Below are 23,887 nucleotides of genomic sequence, written 5' to 3'. Positions count from 1 at the left end.
CTACTCCAGGGGATCTTCCTGACCCAAGGATCAAATCCAAGTCTCCCACCCCCTTCTGAAGCAAGAGCCAATACCTAAATGCAGACCCCAAAATTGTAATAATAGGAAAGCCCGAATTATTTATTGCTAATAGAGCTTGTAGAGGAAGATAATCATAACCTTTCCCATGTTTGTAATCTTTTAGCCTATGGTAAAAATGTGCCCACACACATGCCAACAGAGCTTTTCACAATCAAATGAAGTACCAATAACACAAATGAATGTGTGACTTTAAGCTCACAAATCACGATGAGTGAAAGACAAGTTATGAAAGGAAAATGTGAGTTCTATTCCCCCATATAGTCTATTACAGAATAGACTGATATTTTACAGTTGAAAGTGATTTTTATAAACTTTTTTTTGGTGGAAGTTTGGAAGAGCATTTAATGATGCCTTCACAAAATTATGACATTTTACCATGACCCAAAACTTCACAGGCAATTATGATTATATAGAGATTGCCATTCTATATATGCCTCAACAGACTCTGAGGCTATACTGTAAAGAACACATACAGAAAACAAAATAGTGGAACAAACATCAATTTCCAGGACTACAGAAAGTTGACAAGCAAGCCAAGAAAATAGATTTCCCACCTCATGGAACATTCTTAGGTGGAAAAATACATTACTTTCTTTTTTAAAAAGTTTTTATTTATTTATTTTTTGGCTGTCCTGCATCTTTATTGCTGTTCAGGCTTTTCTCCAATTATGGCAAGTGAGGGCTACTCTCTAGTTGTGGCACAGGGGCTTCTTATTGTAGTGGCTTCTCCTGTTTAGGAGCACAGACTCTAGAACACTGGGGCTCCAGTAGTTGCAGCATGTAGGCTCAATAGTCGTGGCTCCCGGGCTGTAGAGAACAGGCTCAATAGTTGTGGCGCTCAGGCTTAGTTGCTCTGCAGCATGTGGGATCGTCCCAGACCGGGAATTGAAACCCAGGCCTTCTGCACTGCCAGGCAGATTCTTTTACCACTGAGTCACCAGGGAAGCCCCCCAAAATACATTACTTTCATAATGAATACACCTAGTTTATACTCAATATAAGTTTATGCAATTTTTAAAATTGTTATTATTTCTGAAAACCAAACTCTACTTCGGCATTTTCTCCAAGGAAGCAGAATGACTTTACTGAGAATTAGTATTTTTGCAAACCCTCAGAACATTTTGCCTAGTATTTGTCTGGCTCTACAACAGAGAAGGAAGAAGACAGTGAGGAAAACATATCCTATGGGCACAGATGAGTATGTCTTTAAAAATAGATTTGATGTATATCCACCGAATTGAAGCTGCTGGAAATGTACAAGATTTGGAGAAAACCCAAACACAGAAGCAATAGTGCCTTTTTGGAAAACTCAGCACTGGAAGTTCAGTTCCGTTCAGTCGCTCAGTCGTGTCCAACTCTTTGTGAACCCATGAATTGCAGCACGCCAGGCCTCCCTATCCATCACCAACTCCTGGAATTCACTCAAACACGTCCATCGAGTCGGTGATGCCATCCAGCCATCTCATCCTCTGTCGTCCCCTTTTCCTCCTGCCCCCAATCCCTCCCAGCATCAGAGTCTTTTCCAATGAGTCAACTCTTCGCATGAGGTGGCCAAAGTACTGGAGTTTCAGCTTTAGCATCATTCCTTCCAAAGAACACCCAGGACTGATCTCCTTTAGAATGGACTGGTTGGATCTCCTTGCAGTCCAAGGGACTCTCAGGAATCTTCTCCAACACCACAGTTCAAAAGTATCAGTTCTTCGGCACTCAGCTTTATTCACAGTCCCAACTCTCACATCCATACATGACCACTGGAAAAACCATAGCCTTGACTAGACGGACCTTTGTTGGCAAAGTAATGTCTCTGCTTTTTAATATGCCATCTAGGTTGGAAGTAGATTCCAAAAATAGATACTTTTTGGTTCTAACAATATTCTTCTCATTACAGATGTTACAAAATCTATCAGCCTCTGAGGGTCAGCTAGTTGTCTTTGAATGCAGAGTAAAAGGAGCCCCATCTCCTAAAGTTGAGTGGTATAGAGAAGGGACCTTGATAGAAGATTCTCCAGATTTTAGAATTTTACAGAAAAGTAAGTCAATGCTTTTAAATTATTTTTTAAATAATTTAGAAATTTATTGTTTACATTATTTTTATAACTTAACAGTGAATTAAAATGTAATAAAAATAAAATAAAAATCACTTATAATCATAATCCATCAAACTAAGCCCTGTTAATATTTTGGTGTACATTCTCCAAAACTTTTTCCATGTATTTTTTTTTAATTGAAGAAAAATTGCTTACAGAATTGTGTTCTTTTCTGTCAAACATCAACATGAACCAGACATAAGTCCAGATATATGTCCCCTCCCTCTTGAACATGCATGTTTTTTAAGTAAAAATAAATTATTTTTTGTAAATTGATTTTTCACTCAACATTTCATGAATATCTTTCCATATTAATACAGATCTTTTTTACCTTTAAAAATAAATCAATTCAATTTCATATTTACTTAATCACCTATTGTTGAAAATGTAGAATGTCCAAAAATTTTTACTATTATAAACTATATCTCAAAGCATGTTAACAGAGAATATCTATGAATAAATTTGAGCAGAATTGTTATTGTAAGTTGACAATTTTTAAGCTTTTAATATAAATTGCCATAGTGCCCTCCAAAAAGGCTGACCTGAATTTACAATGATCATATAATTGATCACCCAATTTTGGAGAGTAAAAGAAGGTACTCTTAATCATTATTCAGAGATTGCAGGAATAAATCAGATATCTGTCCCAGCCGAACTGGGACACATGCTGTTCCAGTTACATTCTACTACAACCAGAAATACATGGGAAATCCCTTTGTCTTAATACCTTCACTAACAATGGACATTAAATATTTTTTAATCTTCACTAATTTTATAGGTCCAAAATGAGAACACCTGTTTTAATCTGCACTTCACTAATTAGATGTGGGACGGAACTTCTTTTTCATATTTATTAGGTCTTTAAATTTATTTTTTTAAATACCTATTCATATCATTTGTTCATTATTTATTTGGGTTTTATTTTTTATTGTAATAAACATATATGTGTGTGTGTGTGTGTGTGTGTGTATCCAAGTGGTTAATTCTTCTTTTCTTGTCATGCAGTGCTTTCAGCCTGACACATTTCAGTCATAAATATGCTAAAATTTGTTCATTTTTTTCCTGTCTATCACAAAATAGATTAGATATATGAATCAAATTACTATCAGGTTTAACAGCAGCAGCAGCAGCAACAAGAATATTCTGAATACCATTTAAGCTGAGAAATAAAAGAAAAACCCTCACTAGTTTTATCAGTGTTAAAGACTGTTCTGCGTGACTGCAATTCCATAAACATTAGTTGAGCATCTGTTTTAAGTACCAATCAGGCACTTTCAGAAATGCCAAAGAATTTTAAAATAAAAACTGTTCTTGAGGAACCTGTCATCTATCCTGAGGCTCTTAATATTAGAAACCTTAGGGCAGGAGGTATATTCTACATTATATCAAGATGTGATAGCCCAAAGCCAAGAATGATCTCTCAGTCTTCACAAAATTTTTCAGGTCAGGCTGAATGAAAACAATAAAAATAAATCATCCTGAATACCAGCTAATTCAGGAAGTTTTCCCAACCTAAGGTTTGCATGTCTCAAGTGGAACCCAGGTATGTCCCAAGATGCAGCCACATCATTTAAGTAGCAGCAGTTCTCTCTTGCTGTTCTTCTATGATAAATATCCTGTCCCCATTAAGGTCATTGGTACTTAGGTCATTTTACTTAACATTTACAGATTAGCTTAGTCAAATTGCTCATGAGTATGCAGAAAAAAAGTTGTGAAATTCAGTGGGAAGCTTCTGATGAAAATATCACCTCTCAGTAAAATGAATGCTCAGAATCTTTTAATTTTTTTTTCTTTTAGAACCTCGATCCATGGCAGAGCCAGGTAAAGATCATTTTAACTTTCATTTTCATGTGATCAGTGATTTGATATATGTAATAAAGCATATTGCGGTTATACTGGTGTCAAGAAAAAAAAGTTTTAGAAAGAAGATCGAAGCCGACTCTAGCTATTACTGAAGGAGAAGGAAACGAGGAGCATGTACAAATCTGAAATATATATTCAATACCTATTGTGAATACAGTTAGTTCTGGGTTGTTGAGGAATGTTTCTTAGGAGTATTTTCCCTCTTAGGAATATTCTTAGGAATATTTTCCTACTTATGATTTCCTTCACCTGGGCTGAGCAATTTCCATGATGCTAGATCAATTCCAGTTTACAGCCTATGTTACTCAAAAGTGATGCATCAGATTTTGAAATTCACAGAATCAACTCAGAATCAATACAATGTTAGTGGTGTTATTAGATTAGGTTGGGAGGATATTAAGATGACACAGAAGCTCTTACCTCTAGAAAATACAAGTCATTCACAAACCACAGCGTAAACATCTGAATGTCCTCTCTGTGATCACCCTGAAAAATAAGATTGTATTTGTGTCCATGGGTAAGAGTCATGGCTTGGAATTTCATTATTATATTTCTTTCTCCCAAAAACTGAATGGGAAAGCGTTCCTAATACAGACACTGAACAGAAGGGGGTGGCAGAGCATGAGATGGTTAGATAGAATCACCAACTCAACGGACATGAATCTGAGCAAACTCCGGGAGACAGTGAAGGACAGGGGAGCCTGGTATGCTGCAGTCCACGGGGTCGCAAAGAGTCAGACATGACTTAGCAACTGAACAACAATAATCCATGTTACATAACCTTGGATTATGCAGTAAGTAGGCCCTTAGGGATACAGTAAAGACCACAGTGGTCTTACGCTAAGCATTGTTTGCAGTGGAGAAGAATTTTCCCCCTTGAAAATATTTCAGTCTTTTGATACTTTCAACCAGAACAAGCTTTTTCACTAGGTAGTCTCATACACAAAATAATTTCGGAGTTACCCTAAAGAGGTCCATGCCCAAAACTAAGCTCAAGCTCCACAATCTAAAATTTCATGTCCAGAGAGTTCTTCCTTCCACCTTGTATAATACAAATACCCTTTGGAGACAGAATATTTTATCAGGCAGGTATAGTGTAGTCTGAATAAATTTATCAGATCATTTTCTGAATGCAGGTTCCTGAAAGCTGAGAGAGCAAATGTTTGGGAAGGGGAACAGAGAGAAGGAAGCATAAGCCTCAGAAAAAGGACAGAGAGGTACCAAAAACCAAACTTCGCCTCTCCATCATTTAAGATTCTTTGGGCAGCAAGCAAAGAAAACCTAACCAAACGTGGCTTAAGCAACAAGAAAAATCTATCTTGTCACATTGCAAAATGCCCTAAGAAATGGCAGTCTTGAGACTGCTTAATTTTGCATCTCAGATCATCGAGGACCAAGCTTTTTTCCTCCCCTCATTCTGTCACTTTCAGAGTGTCCTCTTAAGCTGGTTCTACTAATATACCCAAAACAGCAGCCACAGTTCTGGGTATTACATGCAGATGACAATGTCCAGAGGCAAAAATAGGGAATAATGCTCTCTGTTATTCCTTTTAAAGAGCAAAGAAAACTTTCCCAGAAACTCCCCAGGAGACTTCCCCTAATATCTTATTGATCAAAATTGTGTGTCACATGCCACCACCTAAGCAAGAACAGAGTTAGCATGACTGGTTAGCATGACCAATCATGATTCACCAACCAAGGCTGAGACGCCAGTCTGCCTTGAAGGCTATGGTCACTTCAGTGAGGGTAGACAAAGCCAGGATTCTATTCATAAGGAGTAAGGAAGACGAAGAGTTAACTGAGCAGGTACTCAACACTGTCTGCCATGGCCTCCTGTCCGGTTCTCCTAGAAGTTGTCCAGCTAATTCAATCCAGTTATCACGAAACACTGAGATGCCAAGTTTCTAATACAACTTTGCTTTTGTTAATTTTGTTTTTAATGTCAGTTCTACTGAATGATAACTGGAGGTTTATGTTACCATCTTATATCTCACTTCATTAGTTGCCAAGGAACAACTAACTATAATAATTTAAGGCTGTAATCATATGATTCTATCTGGGAATCGTTTCAGCAGTTACTCAAAGGGGGTTCATGCTCTGTATTGGAGTAATCTTAAAAGAATTATCATAGTATCACAAAAGAAAAGGTGCATTTCACTTTTCTTTCACCCAGAATTCTAAGTTGCTCTACCGACTAATTAGTAGTAGCTAAGCAAAATATTTACTGTCCAGTTTTAAATTATGGCGTTCATTTAAAATTACCTCATGACAAAAGTTCCCCACAGAATAGGTCACAAAAAAAGAAGAAAATAGTTCTCCATGGAAATAGTGAGATCTGGGTTTAAAAATCATTTTTTTCAATCCTTTTAGTTCACACAGAACTCCTCTTGCTTTTTAAAAAAAATTATTTAATTTTAATTGAAGGATAATTGCTTTACAATATTGTGTTGGTTTCTGCTATACATCAGCATGAATCAGCCATAGCCTCATTTTGCTTTAAATCCTTTGTTTTTGAGATTTTAAGCTTATTGTTTCTTGGTTCTACTTTTGTTTTCTGGACTGATGACATAAAAACATAATATTTATGAATCCATAATCTGTATTATATTATTATTAAATTCTCTTGCTGAGTGTCTGCATGGAGTTACTATTTTACATCCTTTGGCTCATTTGGTCTGCTAACCAGTCAATTCAATCAAATAATTGGACTAATTATTTTCAAACGATATAATCATTTTCTTCTATTGACTTTTATAGAATCACTATCTAATATCAGAAAATTCCATAATTCCATTTCCATAAAAGTCAGTAACCATCTCTGCTTTATCGGCTTTAGAGGAGATCTGTACTTTGGTCATTGCTGAGGTATTTGCAGAAGACTCTGGGTGCTTCACATGTACTGCAAGCAATAAGTATGGCACAGTGTCAAGCATTGCACAGCTAGATGTGAGAGGTAAGGATTCTTTCAATGCCGTAACCGTCTAGACCAGGGATTCCCTAACCCCCAAATCAGTACCAGTCCATGGCCTGTTAGGAACTAGGCCACACAGCAGGAGGTGAGTGGCAGGTGAGCAAGTGAAGCTTCCACTGTATTTACAGCTGCTCCCCATCTCACTTTACTGTTTGAGTTCCACTTCCTGTCAGATCAGCAGCGGCATAATAAATGTAATGCACTTGAATGAATCATCCTGAAACCAACCTTCCCAACCCCAGTCCATGGAAAAGTTGTCTTCCACAAAACCAGTCCCTGGTGCCAAACAGGTTGGGGACCATTGATTTAGACTATGATTTTGAATATGAGTATGAAGAGTATACTTTACCCTTTCTTACTGCTTTTTATATGAAGCTAGTGTGGCTCTCCTAAAATGTTTTTGAATTATTGAGGAAAGTGTTCCTGAACAGAATTCAATTTCTAATTTCTTATCGCACTTATCTCCACCATCTCAGTTATCCTGCTGTTATTTATTATATTCCCTAAGAAAACATCTCCTTGGTCTTACATAGACTTCTAAAATTCTTTCCAAAATGCTACTTAGATTTTTTTGAGTTTTTTCCCCCTGTATCCTTACCATTCTTTAATGCCTCAGATTGTGTTTTCTGTTTTTGACAAGCATCTCTCATTAGCACATTCACCTAAGTTGGATTCCTGCCCCAACTCAGGTTTACAGTCCTTTCTCAGTCTTGTTGAGTAAGGCTAATGGCTCAGGTCCTGTTATCATCCTTTCAGGAAATGAAGATCTCAGAAACAATGGGTCTCTTCACTCAGCCAACTCCACCACCAACCTGGCTCTTACTGAGCAACAGACATCCCCACCCAACCCAGAGCCTCCTGTGGAACAACCCCCTAAACCCAAACTGGAAGGGGTCCTGGTGAACCACAATGAGCCCCGGTCCAGCTCAAGGATCGGGCTCCGTGTGCACTTCAACCTGCCTGAAGATGACAAAGGAAGCGAAGAATCCTCCGAGGGCGGCATGGTGGCCGCCCACCAGACCAGGCCAGATTCCTTCCAGGAGAGATTCAATGGACAGTCAGCAAAAATCTCTGAGCCTTCCTCACCCGTCAAAGAGCCCCCCCCAGTTCTGGCCAAGCCCAAACTGTAAGTAAAAATTAGAATGGATAACCAAGAGTGCCTGTGACCTTCTCTGAGTCTGCCCTTCTTAAAAATGATGAAGCTGAAAAGGAGAATTATGAAATGAGAAAACACACATTAAATGCTTTGCAGATCATATATCCTTACATCAGTGTAAATGTGCTATTACTATCATCCTTACTATTCATATTCTACTTCCAAGAAATGTTACATCTAAACTGGCTCAAAAAGATATTTGTCCTATACTAGATTTTTCTGAGTTTTTTCAGGTGAAGCACTTCTGCACTTTTCTGTTTTAATAAAGCTTTTTTCACTCAGCTTCTTGAGCCATTTTACCTTTTGGCTACACTGAGCAGCTTGCACAATCTTAATTCCCCAACCAAAGATCCAACTGTGTCCCCTAAAGTGGAAGCATAGTCTTAACCTCTGTACTGTCAGGGAAGTCCCTCCACTTCCTTCAGTATTTTTTGCACCTGAATTTTTTCCTTTTTTAAAAAAATTCAGATATAGTTGATTTACAATGTTGTGCTAGTTTCTGATGTACAGCAAAGTGATTTAGTTATACATATGTATTCCTTTTCAGATTCTTTTTTCTTGTAGGTTATTACAAAATATTAATATAGTCCCTGTGCTAAAACTGCCTGGATTTTAAAACCCAAATTTGCCACTTCTGGGCTCTTATAAATATCTTTGTGTCTATTGGTCTGTTTTTTCAATTAATTTATTTTTAATTGAAGGATAATTGCTTTATAATTTTTGTATTGGTTTCTGCCATACATCAACATGAATCAGCCATAGGTATACACAGATCCTAGGTGCCGCCCCACTTGAACATTCCTCCCACCTCTATACCATTCTTACAAAGCCCTTTCTTAGGTCTAAGAATCTTTACAGCCTATAATTTCATCTCTCTATTTCCCATTTCTACTTCAGCTTAAGTTTTTATACTCATTATAGAAAAGATATCAACTGTTTTTTAGATAGTTCCTTGATATGGCTAGATATGCTGTGGTAACCACAGTAGGCTTCATATAAATGTAATGGGATGAAAGAAGTCATAAAAATTCAGTCACCTCTGAATTTGATGCACTTGTGGCCCAAACCCTCTTCAGAGCTTCCATCAGCGTCCTGTTGCAATATTTAACGTGCATCCATAGTAAAGCAAACATTGAACGTGATAGTACTATTATGTTCTGTTTGATCCACACATCAAAGTGATAAAAATTACATTGATAACTACATAGACCTTTAAATATCAACAATGAAATTTATAGTAATAGGACTCCCATCATGTGTTCCTTGGTGCTGATCACAAGGTACTCACTGGCAGCAATTCATGTTGCTTAGTTTTATATTTTTCTCCCTACCACACAAGTTCTGGGCATAAAATTAAATGTTACGAAACGTACAAGTCGCACCCAGAAATACTTCAGTTCAGTCACTCAGTCTTGTCTGACTCTTTGTGACCCCATGGACTGTAGCACACCAGGCCTCCCTGTCCATCACCAACTCCCAGTATTTACTCAAACTCATGTCCATTGAGTCAGTGATGCCATCCAACCATCTTATCCTCTGTTGCCCCCTTCTCCCGCCTTCAATCTTTCCCAGCATCAGGGTCTTTTCAAATGAGTCAGTTCTTCCCATCAGGTGGCCAAAGTATTGGAGTTTCAGCTTCAGCATCAGTCCCTCCAATGAACATTCAGGATTGATTTCCTTTAGGATGGACTGGTTGGATCTCCTTGCAGTCCAAGGGACTCTCAAGAGTCTTCTCCAACACCACAGTTCAAAAACATCAATTCTTCAGCTCTCAGCTTTCTTTATAGTCCAACTCTCACATCCATACGTGACTACTGGAGAAACCATAGTTTTGACTAGACGGACATTTGTTGGCAAAGTAACGTCTCTGCTTTTTAATAGGTTGTCTAGGTTGGTCATAGCTTTTCTTCCAAGGAGCAAATGTCTTTTAATTTTACGGCTGCAGTCACCATCTGCAGTGATTTGGGGGCCCCCCAAAATAGTCTGTCACTGTTTCTACTGCTTCCCCATCTATTTGGCATGAATTGATGGGACTGGATGCCATGATCTTAGTATTCTGAATGTTGAGCTTTAAGCCAACTTTTTGTACTCTCCTCTTTCACTTTCATCAAGACGTTCTTTAGTGGTTCTTCGCTTTCTGCCATAAGGGTGGTGTCATCTGCATATCTGAGGTTATTGATATTTCTCCCTGTAATCTTGATTCCAGCTTGTGCTTCATCCAGCCCAGTGTTTCTCATGATGTACTCTGCATATAAATTAAACTTCTGTCCCCTCAAAGTTCTGCCAGTCACAGGAAACAGGAATTACTTGAAGTAAAAAGAAGGGAAGAGGTTATTGTAGGGATATAAGCAGGAATGGGAAATAAAACACAGCCAGGCCCTGCACAGAGAAGGAGAGTAGGGAGCTAGTGATAGCTTACGGTGAACAATGTCGGATTCGTGATCTCCGAAGAAGATTTAGCTTTGGGACCAGGGACCAGGCTTGATCACTCAAGAGCTTTCGTGTAGCAGAGTTTTATTAAAGTGAAAAAGGGACAGAGAAAGCTTCTGACATAGACATCAGAAGGGAGACGGAGAGTGCCCCCTTGCTAGTGTTAGCAAAGGAGTTATATACTTTTTCAATTGGTTATTATAGTAAATCAAAAGAATGTCTCAAAGTTGTAAAGATCTTACTAGGCCCACTCCAACAATTTACTTTTTAGGATGACAGGAGTAGAACTAACAACAGAAAGATCTTACCAGACCCACTCCCATAATAAACATTCTAAAATAACAGGATTAGTCAGACAGTTTTCAAGGAGAAACTGTCCTCAAACAGGATACATTGTTGTTATATAATTCTTAGTACAGAGTTTAAACTGAGTCCTTTGTTGTGTAATCATCAGTTCTGGGCTTAAAGAAACAAATATTTTATGAGACTAAAACTAAGGAATGTAGGGGAAAAAAAAGACATTTGTCCTTTTTTCCTCCTTGAGAATTCCAGACCCTTATCTCCTCCTCAAGAGCCCCAGATCCCTCTCTCTCCTCCTCAGGGACCCTGGACTTCTTATCAACCTGCCTAGGAACTGACTCTCTCATTAGGAGCTAGGATCACATACATGGTCAGTCTGGCTTCTATCTGCTGTTCATGCTCCGTGGAGCACCCCCTTGCTTCCTCTTTGCATATCCTCTCCACTCTTCTCTCTTGGAAGCCTCATCAACTCATATCTGGCCCATAATGACATGTCCTTTCACGGTTTGTGTCAAGTTCCACTGTTAACTAGGCTTCCCTTGTGGCTCAGATGGTAAAGAATCTGCCTGCACTGCAGGAGATCTGGGTTCAGTCCTGGGACGTTGGGAAGATCCCCTGGAGAACGGAAAGGCTATCCACTCCAGTATTCTGGCCTGGAGAATTCCATGGACTCTATAGTCCATGGAGTCTCAAAGAGTCAGACACCACTGAGGGACTTTTACTTTCACTTTCTTTTCACTGCTAACTACATCGTTCTCAGCAGCTCCATTCCAAATACCAATTAGCCCATCCTTGCCAGGTGCAGAGGATTTAGGTTTACAGGGAAGAAGAGTCAAATGGATCAAATCACAACTGTGTGTGAAGGCAATTCTCAGAGAAACAAGTCGTGGGTACAGGTAACCCCAGACAATCCATTTGCCATTTTGTAGAGCCTCCTCTTACTATTAGATTTACCTTCATGTTGCAGAAAGTCCAAAGTAACAGTGAGTTAAATACATGAGGGTTTATTTTTCTATGAAATAAAGGAATTAGAGGGGCTGCTGGGGCTGTTATCAGGGCTCTGCAGTCATTAAGAAGCCAGTCTTTTATCTTCTGCTCTGCCATTTTAGCACTGGCTTCTTCTCCAAGAACCCTCATGGTCCAAGATGGATGATGGTGGTCTAGTCATCACGTCTGCATTTCAAGCATCAGAAAGAACAAATGGGTAGAAGTTGTGATATTACTGTCTTTTAAAGGAGTCTTCTAAGGACTCACTGCAAATCATCTGCTTATATTTCACTGGCCAGAACTTAGTCACATGGCATACTAACAATAAAGGAAGCTGGGAAGTGTAGTCTTTAGCTGCACAGGTGGGCTCCAGGAGTAAAACAAATCCCTTCACAAAGGGGAGAATTAAGTAGCCAGCCAGCAGTAGGTACCACATGAAATTTTCAATGAATATAAAAATTCTACCAAGTTATGTAGTGACGCCCTCTAAAAATCCAGTCCTCAGCACTATATAATTCTTTAATATGTTTTGCCTTCCTTAACTTTTGTATTAGAGACAAGAATATGCGTGTGGATGCTCCCCCCTTCCTCCATTTTTTCTTCCTCCCTCTCTCTCTCATACACATACTCCCTTTGTGAATCCACATGCTTACACACTTTCTTACTGGTTTTAACCTTATTGATGTTAATCTTTTAGGTTTTACATATTGACTCAGCAGTCTTGAGGATACCATTTTCTGCTTGTTCTTCAATTTGCCATTCATATAGAAAATAGAATTCTTATAGATCTTAAAACTGCAAAGGGAAGCTGTCATTTTTAAATACTATCATCAAAACCTAGATAATTTAGACTTTGAAATTTTCAACTTGAATATTAAGCTATCTAAAGAAGTGATTCTTCATCCTGGCTACACCCTAGAATAAAATGTAGAGCTTCTGAAAAATATTTATGCCTTGCACCCCAGCTGAATCATAATCTCTCCACAGATTATTCATAGGTACAGCCAGTTGGAAACTACAAGTGTAAAAGTTGGTGAACCTGACTTACAACCCTTTGTCACCCCACCCAGCCCCATACACACATTCCTCCATGGTCAGAAAAACAAGAATAAACATTTAAAGTGGATAAAATGTCAGAGACAAAATGAGAATGTACTGGGAAAACATATGCTTTGGGGACAAGTGTTTCTTTAGAGCAGTGGTTCTCAGTCTTGGATGCAGGTAAGAACCACCTAGAGGCCTGCTATTCAAAGCACTGGCGTCCCCTTGGGGCCTGATAGAAATACAGGCTCTAGTATTCCACTAGGACCTACTGAACCAGAAGCCCTGGGGGTGGGACCCAGAAATCTATCTTTTTTAACAAGCCCAACAGAGGATTCTGAAGCTTGCTGAAGTTTAAGAACAATTCACCTACACTTAAAAACTATGCCTGGATCTTTTCCCAGGCCAATTGACTCTCTAGCCAGTGGTGCCTAAATTAGTGAGGCTTGTTTGCCTTTTATGCTCTCTGCACAGCCAGCATGATTACCACTGCCAAAACCACAGCTAAATCTGATTGCAGGGACATATTTACCCAGAATTAGTTATCTTAATCAGTGGTGCCCTGGCAAATGTTTTAATTACCAACAGAGGCAGGGAAGCCCTGACTTGCAGCACTTGCCAATTTTCTCCCACCAGGGATGATTTCAAGTTACTAAAGAAAGATCATTGAACTGGGAATTGGGATGAGGTGTGCACAATCTTCTCTCCAGAGCCAATGAGAGCTGGCTCCAGATCACACCGCCCCAATTGTTGTCGCCAAAACTGCTTTCAAAGGTACTTGATACAATAGCCCAAGTTTGTTCTGCAGTGCTTGTCATGAAGCCTTGACATTTTATCTCAACCACTTAAGATCCCTAAGAAATTCTTTCATATTCCAGAACCACAATAAGAAGCAATCTTAACATTTTTAAACCCATGTTCATTCTTACAAATCTTAAAACTGGTATCTGTAGTTCAGAAACTGAAAATTTTAATAGCCACAATTTGTTGATCACTCAACTGATTTAGGTGATTCATCTACCAATTCTCACAACAATGTGAAGAGAAATTATTTACTCCTTTTTTACTTATGAAGAAATCGGGGTCGAAAAAACCTAGAAACCACCCAGAACCACACACATAATCAGTGGCAGAGCCAGGATTAGGATCTAAGTCTTTCTGCAGAGGCCATATTCTTGAGCATTAAGCTTTAATTAAGTTGTGACAAAAGAAAAGATATTTTCAGATAACCCGAGAGAGTTGGTAATCTACAGAAAGAAAGCTTGGGTATAACCCTGATTTCAGAAATCCTCACAGCAACAAGATGTGAACAGCTGAGCATATAGCAGTTTATGATAGGCTGTTATTTTGAATTAGAGAGGTTGTTCAGGGTTTTGTATACTTTGTAATTAACTTTTCCTTTCTTCTTTCACTGCAATGTGTATCATTATTAAATAGCAAATTCTATAACTAAGTTGAATGACAACAACAAATATGTTATCTGTAAATAACCACTCATTTGTGTTACATGCATATATAGAAAGATTTTTTTAAGCCCTGAATAGTTCACACTATCTGAGGCATATTTGTATATCCTATAGCACCTAGCAAACTAAACATACAGAAGATTCAATAAAAGTTAGTTGACTACTAGAATTGACACCTTGCCCTGTTGTAATGAATAAGCAAATTGAGACAGGTGTTTTAAATCCCTTCTGAAACAAGATAGAGCTTAGTAACATTTGGAGAAAAAAAGTCATGGCCAACTCTTTATGACACCATGGACTGTAGCCCACCAGGCTCCTCTGTCCATGGGATTCTCCAGGCAAAAATACTGGCTGCTGCTGCTGCTGCTGCTGCTAAGTCGCTTCAGTCGTGTCCAACTCTGTGTGACCCCATAGACGGCAGCTCACCAGGCTCCCCCGTCCCTGGGATTCTCCAGGCAAGAACACTGGAGTGGGTTGCCATTTCCTTCTCCAATGCATGAAAGTGAAAAGTGAAAGTGAAGTCGCTCAGTCATGTCCGACTCTTCGCGACCCCATGGACTGCAGCCTACCAGGCTCCTCCGTCCATGGGATTTTCCAGGCAAGAGTACTGGAGTGGGATGCCATTGCCTTCTCCAGAGGACCTTCCTGACCCAGGGATCAAACCCAGGTCTCCTGCATTGCAGCAGATTCTTTATCATCTGAGCCATCGGGGAGGCCTATCAATCAAAAAGACACATTATTCTCAGAATTCTTCCAGAATCTTAGACAATCAAAACAATTTGATGCTGTATCTCATATATCATTATGTTTAAGGTTTGTGACCCTCCAATATACTGCATTAAATTATAAGGGCCAAGATGCTATTTAAAGTCGGACAAAGTTAAAAGCTAGTTCTCGGTTTCCATTCAATGGGAGCTAAAAGAAAATCAGAATCAATCAATATCAAGTGACTTCCTGGCCCCTTTTTTTCATCCCTAGCTTTCTAAGATCACTTAGTTTTCATATACTACTTTTTCTACTTCCAAACCACAAGAAAATATTTCTGCATCATCATCAGATTAAAATTTACTCAAGAATATAATACACACCTGTCCTGAAAATCACACCACATTGTCTTTATGCTATAGCATTCACAGAATGGGACCTGCCAAATATGAGATCCACTAAAATTGTAAAGGTCTTATATTTTCATGCCATTGGGAAGGTTTAACACCAGCAGAAATACTGTTAATTGTGTATATTTTTCTAAGGATATCTAAGAAAGATATTTCTACTTCTCTTGTTTGCTAAATAAAATGAAAAGGTTTAATTTACTTTATTCTCTCAGCTTAAATACTTACTTCTAAAAGAGGGGAAGAAACTTACTCTGCCAAGTAGGGCTAGTAGTGCTAAATTCTTAGTTTAATCCAAGATGAGAGTTTTCATAGTTTAACAAAGGATCATATAGTATGTAGCATTCGACAGGAGAAAGTACTTTAATGAAAGTAGAGATTGGTCTTTACTTTGTGAAGTTACTTTTCCATATATTGTGTATCAGAAATGTCAACGAAGGGAAGGGAAAATGCCTTAAACTCCAAGGATTTTTTTAAATCAAGGTTTGGAGAACCTTCTGAGTCGATCTTTTTAAAAATGTATAGAGTTTTACTTATTATTTCGTTTTAATTGTACTGGGTCTTTGCTGGCGTGCAGGCTTTCCTCTAGCTGCCCTGCGCAGGCTTCTCACTGCGGGAGGGGTGGGGTGGGGCTTTTGTTGTTGTTGCAGAGCACCTGCTCTGGGACACACAGGCTGCAGCAGCTGTGGCCCCGGGGTCCACAGCACAGGCTCAGTAGTTGCTGCCCACGAGTTTAGTTGCCCCACAGCATATGGAATCCTCCCAGATCAGAGATCGAATCCACGTCTCCTGCATCAGCAGGAGGATTCTTTACCACTGAGCCTCCAGACAAGCCCCTGACTTGGTATTGTTGGTGCTGACTTTCCCGATGGTATGAAAATGTAGAACCTTTCATTTTTTATAGATCTCATGTGCAGCAGACCATCTTCTATGTTCCAGGCATACTTTCAGAGACCATAAACCCATGGTGGTTGAAGCACTGTGGCCTCACTTGTGGCTCCTCCTACGGTTATTTACTCAAGAGGAGAGTCTCCTAAACAGCAAAACTTGACAGCCCTGACAATTTGATGCATGTATAGTATTTAGACATTTTCCATTTTCCTTATTAAAAAATGATTAACTATTTTAAGAGAAAGTATTAGACTGCGGGACTTAAGGCAAATCATACAACGATTCTGTGAGTCAGATTCCTTTAAATAGAGAAAGTGCTCCCAGCTTGATCATCTTCCTTTTTTTAGGCACAAGCCAAGTCTAAGGCAACATTTATAATTATGGTGACCATATAATCTAGCATTGAAACCATGACATTTTTGAGAGCGAAAGAGCACCAGCAGTAATTATGGCAGGAAAACAGGCATAAAGGAGGATGGTTTAGAATGCATTGAAACATATGGTTACCTTACCTATAATGCTTTGTTGTTAGAAGAGGATGAGAAACACCAAGACATATCCAGCTGCTTTGCTAAGGTTTGCTCTAAAATGAAGCAGAGTGACGAATCTAGCACGTTTTGGGGGGAATTCAGCCCTCTTTAGTGTTAGTAACTAACATCAGTGTGTAGTTCAACACCTTCTGTCCAGAAGCCCAACCCTAACCCTAACCCTAGTTCAGTTCAGTTCAGTCACTCAGTCGTGTCTGACTCTTTGCAACCCCATGGACTGCAGCACACCAGGCCTCCCTGTCCATCACCAACTCCCAGAATTTACTCAAACTCACATCCATCGGGTCGGTGATGTCATCCAGCCATCTCATCCTCTGTCATCCCCTTCTCCTCCCGCCTTCAATCTTTCCCAGCATCAGGGTCTTTTCACATGAGTCAGTTCTTCCCATCAGGTGGCCAAAGTATTGGAGTTTCAGCTTCAGCATCAGTCCCTCCAATGAACATTCAGGATTGATTTCCTTTAGGATGGACTGGTTGGATCTCCTTGCAGTCCAAGGGACTCTCAAGAGTCTTCTCCAGCATCACAGTTCAGAAGCATCAGTTCTTTGGTGCTCAGCTTTCTTTGTAGTCCAACTCTCACATCCATACATGACTACCGGAAAAAGCATAGCTTTGACTAGATGGACCTTTGTTGGCAAAGTAATGTCTCTGCCTTTTAATATGCTGCCTAGGTTGGTCATAACTTTTCTTCCAAGGAGCGTCTTTTAATTTTATGGCCTACCCCTAACCCAGATACTATCTACTCATCTCAGAACTTTGAGCACTCCCAACAGGAGGACCATTGTTTCTATTTCTTCTTCCTAATTTATAAACATTCTAAAATGGGGCTGCTGCATTGCCTAACTCCAAGGTCACAACACAAAGCACAAAATGTCAATAAATGATGCCTCATGGAGTTGTGCATTGTGGTGGCCTTTCCCTTCTTCCTGGCAATCAAACAGATCTGGAAAGGAGAGAACTCACAAGACACTGATTGGCTGATTGCTGGCCACTCTGGCTGTGCATTTTTAGCAGATACTGAGTTGACCAAAAAGTTCATTCTGATTTCTGAAAGAACTTTTTGACCAACCGAACGATGAAGAGCCTGTCTGGGCACTTTCTGACGGGTGAGGTGATGGTGACAGTTTCTCTTCTCTCCCCTACTCTTGTTTTGTGTGCAGCGACTCCAGTCAGCTACAACAGCTTCACAACCAAGTTTTACTGGAACAGCATCAGTTGCAAAACCCATCTCCTTCATCTCCTAAGGAGTTTCCTTTCAACATGAGTGTTTTGAACTCCACTACTCTTCCAGCAGTGACAGTGTCCAGCAAGCATGCAAAGGCCCCGCCATCACAGACATTCAGCTTGGCCCGGCCAAAGCACTTCTTCCCTTCTACAAGTACCACCGTGGCCTCTGTGTCCCCTTCCAGCTCTCCAGTGTTCACCCTGAGCAGCACTCCTCAAGCCATGCAGAGGACAGTGAGCAAAGAAAGCCTCTTAGTTACTCACCCCTCAGCTCAAACCAAATCTCTAGGAGGGGCCTCCATCCAAAATGAGCCACTCCCCACTCCAGGTCCAACAGAGCCAGTGCAACTGCCACTCACCTTTTCCATCTCCAGCGGAAACCAGTTTCAGCCCCGCTGTGTGTCCCCAGCTCCTGTCTCTCCCACCAGCCGGATTCAGAACCCAGTGGCTTTCCTCAGCTCCGTTCTGCCTTCTCTCCCTGCCATCCCGCCCACCAATGCCATGGGGCTGCCTAAAAGCGCACCATCCATGTAAGTATCTCGAGATTTGAGTCTTGTCACAACATTGCTTCTATTTGATGTTTTGGGGTTTTGGCCAAAAGGCATGTGGGATCTTAGCTCTCTGACCAGGGATTGAACCCCCACCTCCTGCATTGGAAGGGTAAGTCTTAACAAGTGGACCACCAGGGAAGTCCCTCAGTGAGGTTTCTTGATGTAAAAGATGTCATTTAAGAAGGGGTCTGCATAAGAATAGCTTAGTCTAGGATAGGCTTCTCAGTTATCACTATCACTTATCCTATATTATCACTATCTTTTCCCTGGTGGCTCAGATGGTAAAGAATCCACCTGAATGCAGGAGACCCAGGTTTGATCCCTGGGTTAGGAAGATCCCCTGGAAGAGGGCATGGCAACCCACTCCAGTATTCCTGCCCAGAGAATCCCATGGACAGAAGAGCCTGGTGGGCTACAGTCTATGGGGTCATAAAGAATCAGACATGCCTGAAGTGACTTAGCATGCACGCATTTTAAATATATTTTTATAATTTAAATACTGAAAACACCTCTATACACAGATTCTTTGCTCAGTGCTCAACTTTTGCACACAAGATGCCCTACGTAAGTGCTTGAGGACTCCTGGTGTATGGTTGTCATTCCAACCACTCTTAATTCCTAGGCCTTTGTACCCTGACCAGGGCTTTTCATGAGTGACTTAGGGGTGAATTAATTTTACAGGCCATCCCAGGGACTAATGAAGAAAAATACAAAGTCTTCCCACCCAGTGAGTGATGATTACATCCGTGAAACTAAGAATGCGGTGATTCTAGACTTGGGAAAAAAGATGAATTTCAGTGATGTCAGATCAAACCAGCAGGTAAGACTGTTGGGTTCAGATGATTTATTGGAATTTCATTGTAAGGAATGTAAGTTTGCTTAATTCAGTCCTTAGGCAAGCTGACCTCAATGAAACTGACACTGCCGCTTTGGAAGGCAGAGTACAGACTGACCATGGTTTGCGCAGGAAACTTGTCCACATGGATCCACAGTTCTTGATTAGCCCGATAGCTACTTCACTTTACTTGTTTACATGTGTTTACCTAGAATAGAGTAGGGTAAGGAGAGGGACTAGGCGGTCTGCCTTCCACTCCAGCAATCCTCTGCTCAGCACTGGCAAACACCGTCACATCTTTGAGACATTTCAAGATCTGAGCCTTGAGGTGATCTGGACTTGAAGGAACTCTGGAGTTCCAAGCTGTCTTTTATACGATTCCTTCAACCCTAATGTGCCTGGGGATTGCTCACCAGTTCTTCTCAATCTTTACATTAGGTTAAAGTGTGTGAAACAGCCATTAGCCAGTATCCTGTGGTTCAACCTGTACAACCCCCTGATTTTTAGTAAGTGTTTACACTGAAAGAGAAAAAGGAAAGTCATATGCAAGCATTATATGAAAGAAACACTATTTTATTTGAGCTAGTTTTTCTTTTTCATCTGTGCCACATAGCACGCAGGATCTTAGTTCCCTGATCAAGGATCAAACCCATGCCCTCTGTAGTGGAAGCACGGAGTTTAAACCATGGATCACCAGGGAAGTCCTGAGCCATTTATTTTTGCTTTCTGTACAGTGGTTATTTTTTAAATGCAGATATATATTTTAATAATTTAACTCCTGGTTTATTTCCTCAGGTAGGAACTGAGTGAAAACTATATGTCAAATATTGTGCAGTCTGTGATATAAGTGACCCTGGAAACAAGGTTCCACACTCCCCTGACCATATGCTGCTTTCCTTCATGTTTTTAAATCTTACTTCCAGTGGAGCCACTGATATACAGTATTTTACTAGTGTATTATATGTTGGGAAATTCTTACTGAGTGGATTCTTTTGTATACAGTGTTTACAGTACTCAAAACTGGAACTTCCCTGGTGGTCCAATGGTTAAGACTTTGCCTTCCAACGCAGGGGGTGTGGGTTCAGTCCCTGGTAGGGGAGATTCACATGCCTCAGGGCCAAGAAACCAAAACATGAAACAGCCAATATTGCAACAAATTCAATAAAGACTTTAAAAATGGTTCACATTAAGTAATATCTTTTTTAAAATGCTCAAAATAATGCTTAAAAATGTTTTTTAAAATTGACTTTAAAGTATTGACTTGAAGCAATCGGAAATATTTAAGCTTGCCATAATCGAGTACACTTTTCATTTATCATTTCATCAAATTCATACATACCTGGGAGGCAAATACCAAGGAAACTATTCTTCTCTTCCATCTTCTAGATAGAGAAACTGAGGCACAGCTGTCAAACTGTCAGGTCAGTGGTAGAACAGGAACCAGAGGCCTGGTTTCCAAGACACTCACACATTTTCCCTGAACCTCTGCAGTCTTTTGCAGTTTTACGACAATTACCTCCAAACCCCATAAACATTGCTCTGTCTAGCACAGATCTGTTTTCCTATAATACTGTCATCACAGTTGTGGTTGTTAATCCTTCTAAGTATCACTGAAATCAGAGCTGTGTTCAGACTGTCTTTTACAGCTCAGACAGGGAGCGATTAGAACCTTGTAAAAATGATACCAAGTCAGCACAGGGTCTGTCTGGTTTTACCTTTATGGTTACTCTGTAGGGAGATTCATGCTAGTCCACTGCCCAACTCAAGGGAAAGTAGAGTTTTTCTCTTATCTGAACTGTGAGTACATGTAAACATGAATTTCCATGAGTAGAGTGCTATAAATCCAGTAGAACTCTATTAAACCTCCATCATGAATTAAATTCAAGCCTAATAGCAGGAACTTGGAGTCTCAAAAAGTATCTCAAGCCTCCCTCTCTGAAAACTGTGACACATGTCTGTGTTCTTCTGACTATTATTATTCTTAGAGTTGCTGCTGCTGCTGCTGCTGCTGCTGCTGCTGCTGCTGCTAAGTCGCTTCAGTCGTGTCCGACTCTGTGCGACCCCATAGACGGCAGCCCATCGGGCTCCGCCATCCCTGGGATTCTCCAGGCAAGAACACTGGAGTGGGTTGCCATTTCCTTCTCCAGTGCGTGAAAGTGAAAAGTGAAAGTGAAGTCATTCAGCCGTGTCGGACTCTTAGCGACCCCATGGACTGAAGCCTACCAGGCTCCTCCATCCATGGGAGTTTCCAGGCAAGAGTACTGGAGTAGGGTGACAGAATTGATCTTACACAGCATTCTGCGCCAATGAAATGAAATGAAAGCCAAGCTACATAATGCAATTCAGGAAACTAAGGAGCTATTATCTGAGATGGAATGCTTGCATTAGGTTGGTAGATGTTGATCTGAGGAAGTTTTGAGGCCATATTACAATACTGTTTTGTCCACTGCTGTCTTGGGAAACAATAGTGAAAAAGTCATGAAGAACTGTCTAAATGTGCTGTGGCCCACTGATGAAGTTAAGAAGAAAATTTGTTTAGAAAAAGTGGAAAAGAATCATAAAGAAACATGAGTATTGACAGCTGTCTATACCTGCATTCTAGGTACATGGGAATATAGCTGATCTATTTTTTTACTCCTACATTAGCTTTGGACATTTAATGTCTTATTTCAACTTTCATCCTTGACCTCATTTCTCTGGAAACCTCCCCATCTCTTTATTCTGATCCTCCCTCCCATTTTTCAAATGAAAACTTTTAAAAGTGTGGCTCCCAGATACTCCCCTCTATGACAAAGAGGAAACAATATAAGTACCTAATTCTTGCTCTGCCTTTTTTTCCTCTAATCTCCTTCTTCTCTAAGCTCGTTAGTCATTTCTTCTATTTAAATCTTACCTCTTCATCTCTTACCATGAATTCTTTATGAAAATTCTCCCTTGAGCACAAATAAATAATCTTGCCATCTATTTCTTTTCTAATAAGCGTAGCATGTGTCACTGGCCTTACATTTTTCACCATGGGCATGGTAGGACCCTGAGTGATGGAACAGTGAAGTGTCCCCATGTCATCTGCTGTGGGTCCACCCAGGATGTACTAGTCACAAGCTCCCTGAGAGCTGGAGTCAGGGGAGGAGGGTCTTGCTCATTGCTGCACCCTTGCTGTGTCTGGCCCAGAGTAGGTGCCCAGGGAATAGCTGTTGAATTAAGTCACAACTCTGGGATTTATATTAGTTTCAGATAGGATAATGAAACTTTTGACAAAGGAGAAAATTTTGGATTTGTTGCATCTCTATAGAAAATATCTCACTTGACTACAGGGATTCTGATTATACCTAATTATAGATACTATCTACCAGTATAATAATCTTTTAATCAACTGACTGCTGCTGCTGCTGCTAAGTCGCTTCAGTCGTATCCAACCCTGTGTGACCCCATAGACGGCAGCCCACCAGGCTCCCCCGTCCCTGGTATTCTCAGGCAAGAACACTGGAGTGGGTTGCCATTTCCTTCTCCAATGCATGAAAGTGAAAAGTGAAAGTGAAGTCGCTCAGTCATGTCTGACTCTTCGCGACTCCTTGGATGGCAGCCTACGGACTGCAGCCTACCAGGCTCCTCCGTCCATGGGATTTTCCAGGCAAGAGTACTGGAGTGGGTTGCCATTGCCTTCTCCGAATCAACTGACTAAAGAGATGAAAACTTTAAAAAAATAGCAAAATTAAGCAAAGCTCTGGCATTAACTGAAGCTTTAAGGGTAAATCTGTGAATCATTTAGTAATTATTTATTCTTAAAGACAAAATTTGGACTTAAAGTATTTTTAAATACTTTAAAAGGAGGTCTACCTCCTCCACAGTAGAGTCTGTTTTATAGAATGCTGTACCACCAGTGCCTATTCTAGTATTCTAAGAATCTAGCAGTAAGGACAGGGCGGGGGGCTATGAAGCCTGGTTATTTCTATTGAAGGTGGCATGCAGTATTAGATACATGGTAAAAGAAGACATCCTCTGTGTATGTTAAAGTTTATCTAGGAATCTTTGATCTGCTGCCCATACTGTGGGCTGTCCCAGGAACAAAGGAGAATACCTTCTCTAACGCATACAACTTGCTTTAGCACACACTGTACCCAGAGCTGGTTGGGAGCCCTTTGAGCAGGCTCTTCCAGCTGGTTTGATCCTACTTGATTATTTGCCCTGAAGCCCAGACTCAGAACCCAGCTCAGGGCACTGACAGTCAGATCATGCCCCATGTTTTGGAAATCCGGAACCTTGGCAATGACATATCTGATTAGAGTACGTCATGACACTGTGGTTCTCAGCAGAAGGAAAGTACTCTCCACCACTCTGACAATT

The 23,887-nt window shown here is 40.3% G+C and overlaps 1 protein-coding gene across 3 annotated transcripts in view; it reads left to right on the top strand.

Annotated features, from left to right (window-relative positions):
• MYPN (myopalladin) overlaps positions 1–23,887 on the top strand; it is a 102,139-nt gene that overhangs the window by 57,431 nt on the left and 20,821 nt on the right. For all 3 annotated transcript variants that reach the window (XM_052640116.1, XM_052640115.1, XM_052640117.1), the window contains 6 exons: positions 1,970–2,111; positions 3,966–3,989; positions 6,868–6,984; positions 7,759–8,128; positions 18,094–18,687; positions 19,390–19,528. In XM_052640116.1, the coding sequence (XP_052496076.1) occupies positions 1,970–2,111; positions 3,966–3,989; positions 6,868–6,984; positions 7,759–8,128; positions 18,094–18,687; positions 19,390–19,528 (1,386 nt within the window). The remainder of the gene's footprint in view (positions 1–1,969; positions 2,112–3,965; positions 3,990–6,867; positions 6,985–7,758; positions 8,129–18,093; positions 18,688–19,389; positions 19,529–23,887) is intronic.

The sequence above is a fragment of the Budorcas taxicolor genome, chromosome 5, assembly GCF_023091745.1.
Source record: "Budorcas taxicolor isolate Tak-1 chromosome 5, Takin1.1, whole genome shotgun sequence".
Taxonomy (NCBI): domain Eukaryota; kingdom Metazoa; phylum Chordata; class Mammalia; order Artiodactyla; family Bovidae; genus Budorcas; species Budorcas taxicolor.
The sequence above is the reverse complement of the archived record's forward strand: the minus strand, read 5'-3'. Positions and strand labels throughout refer to the sequence as shown.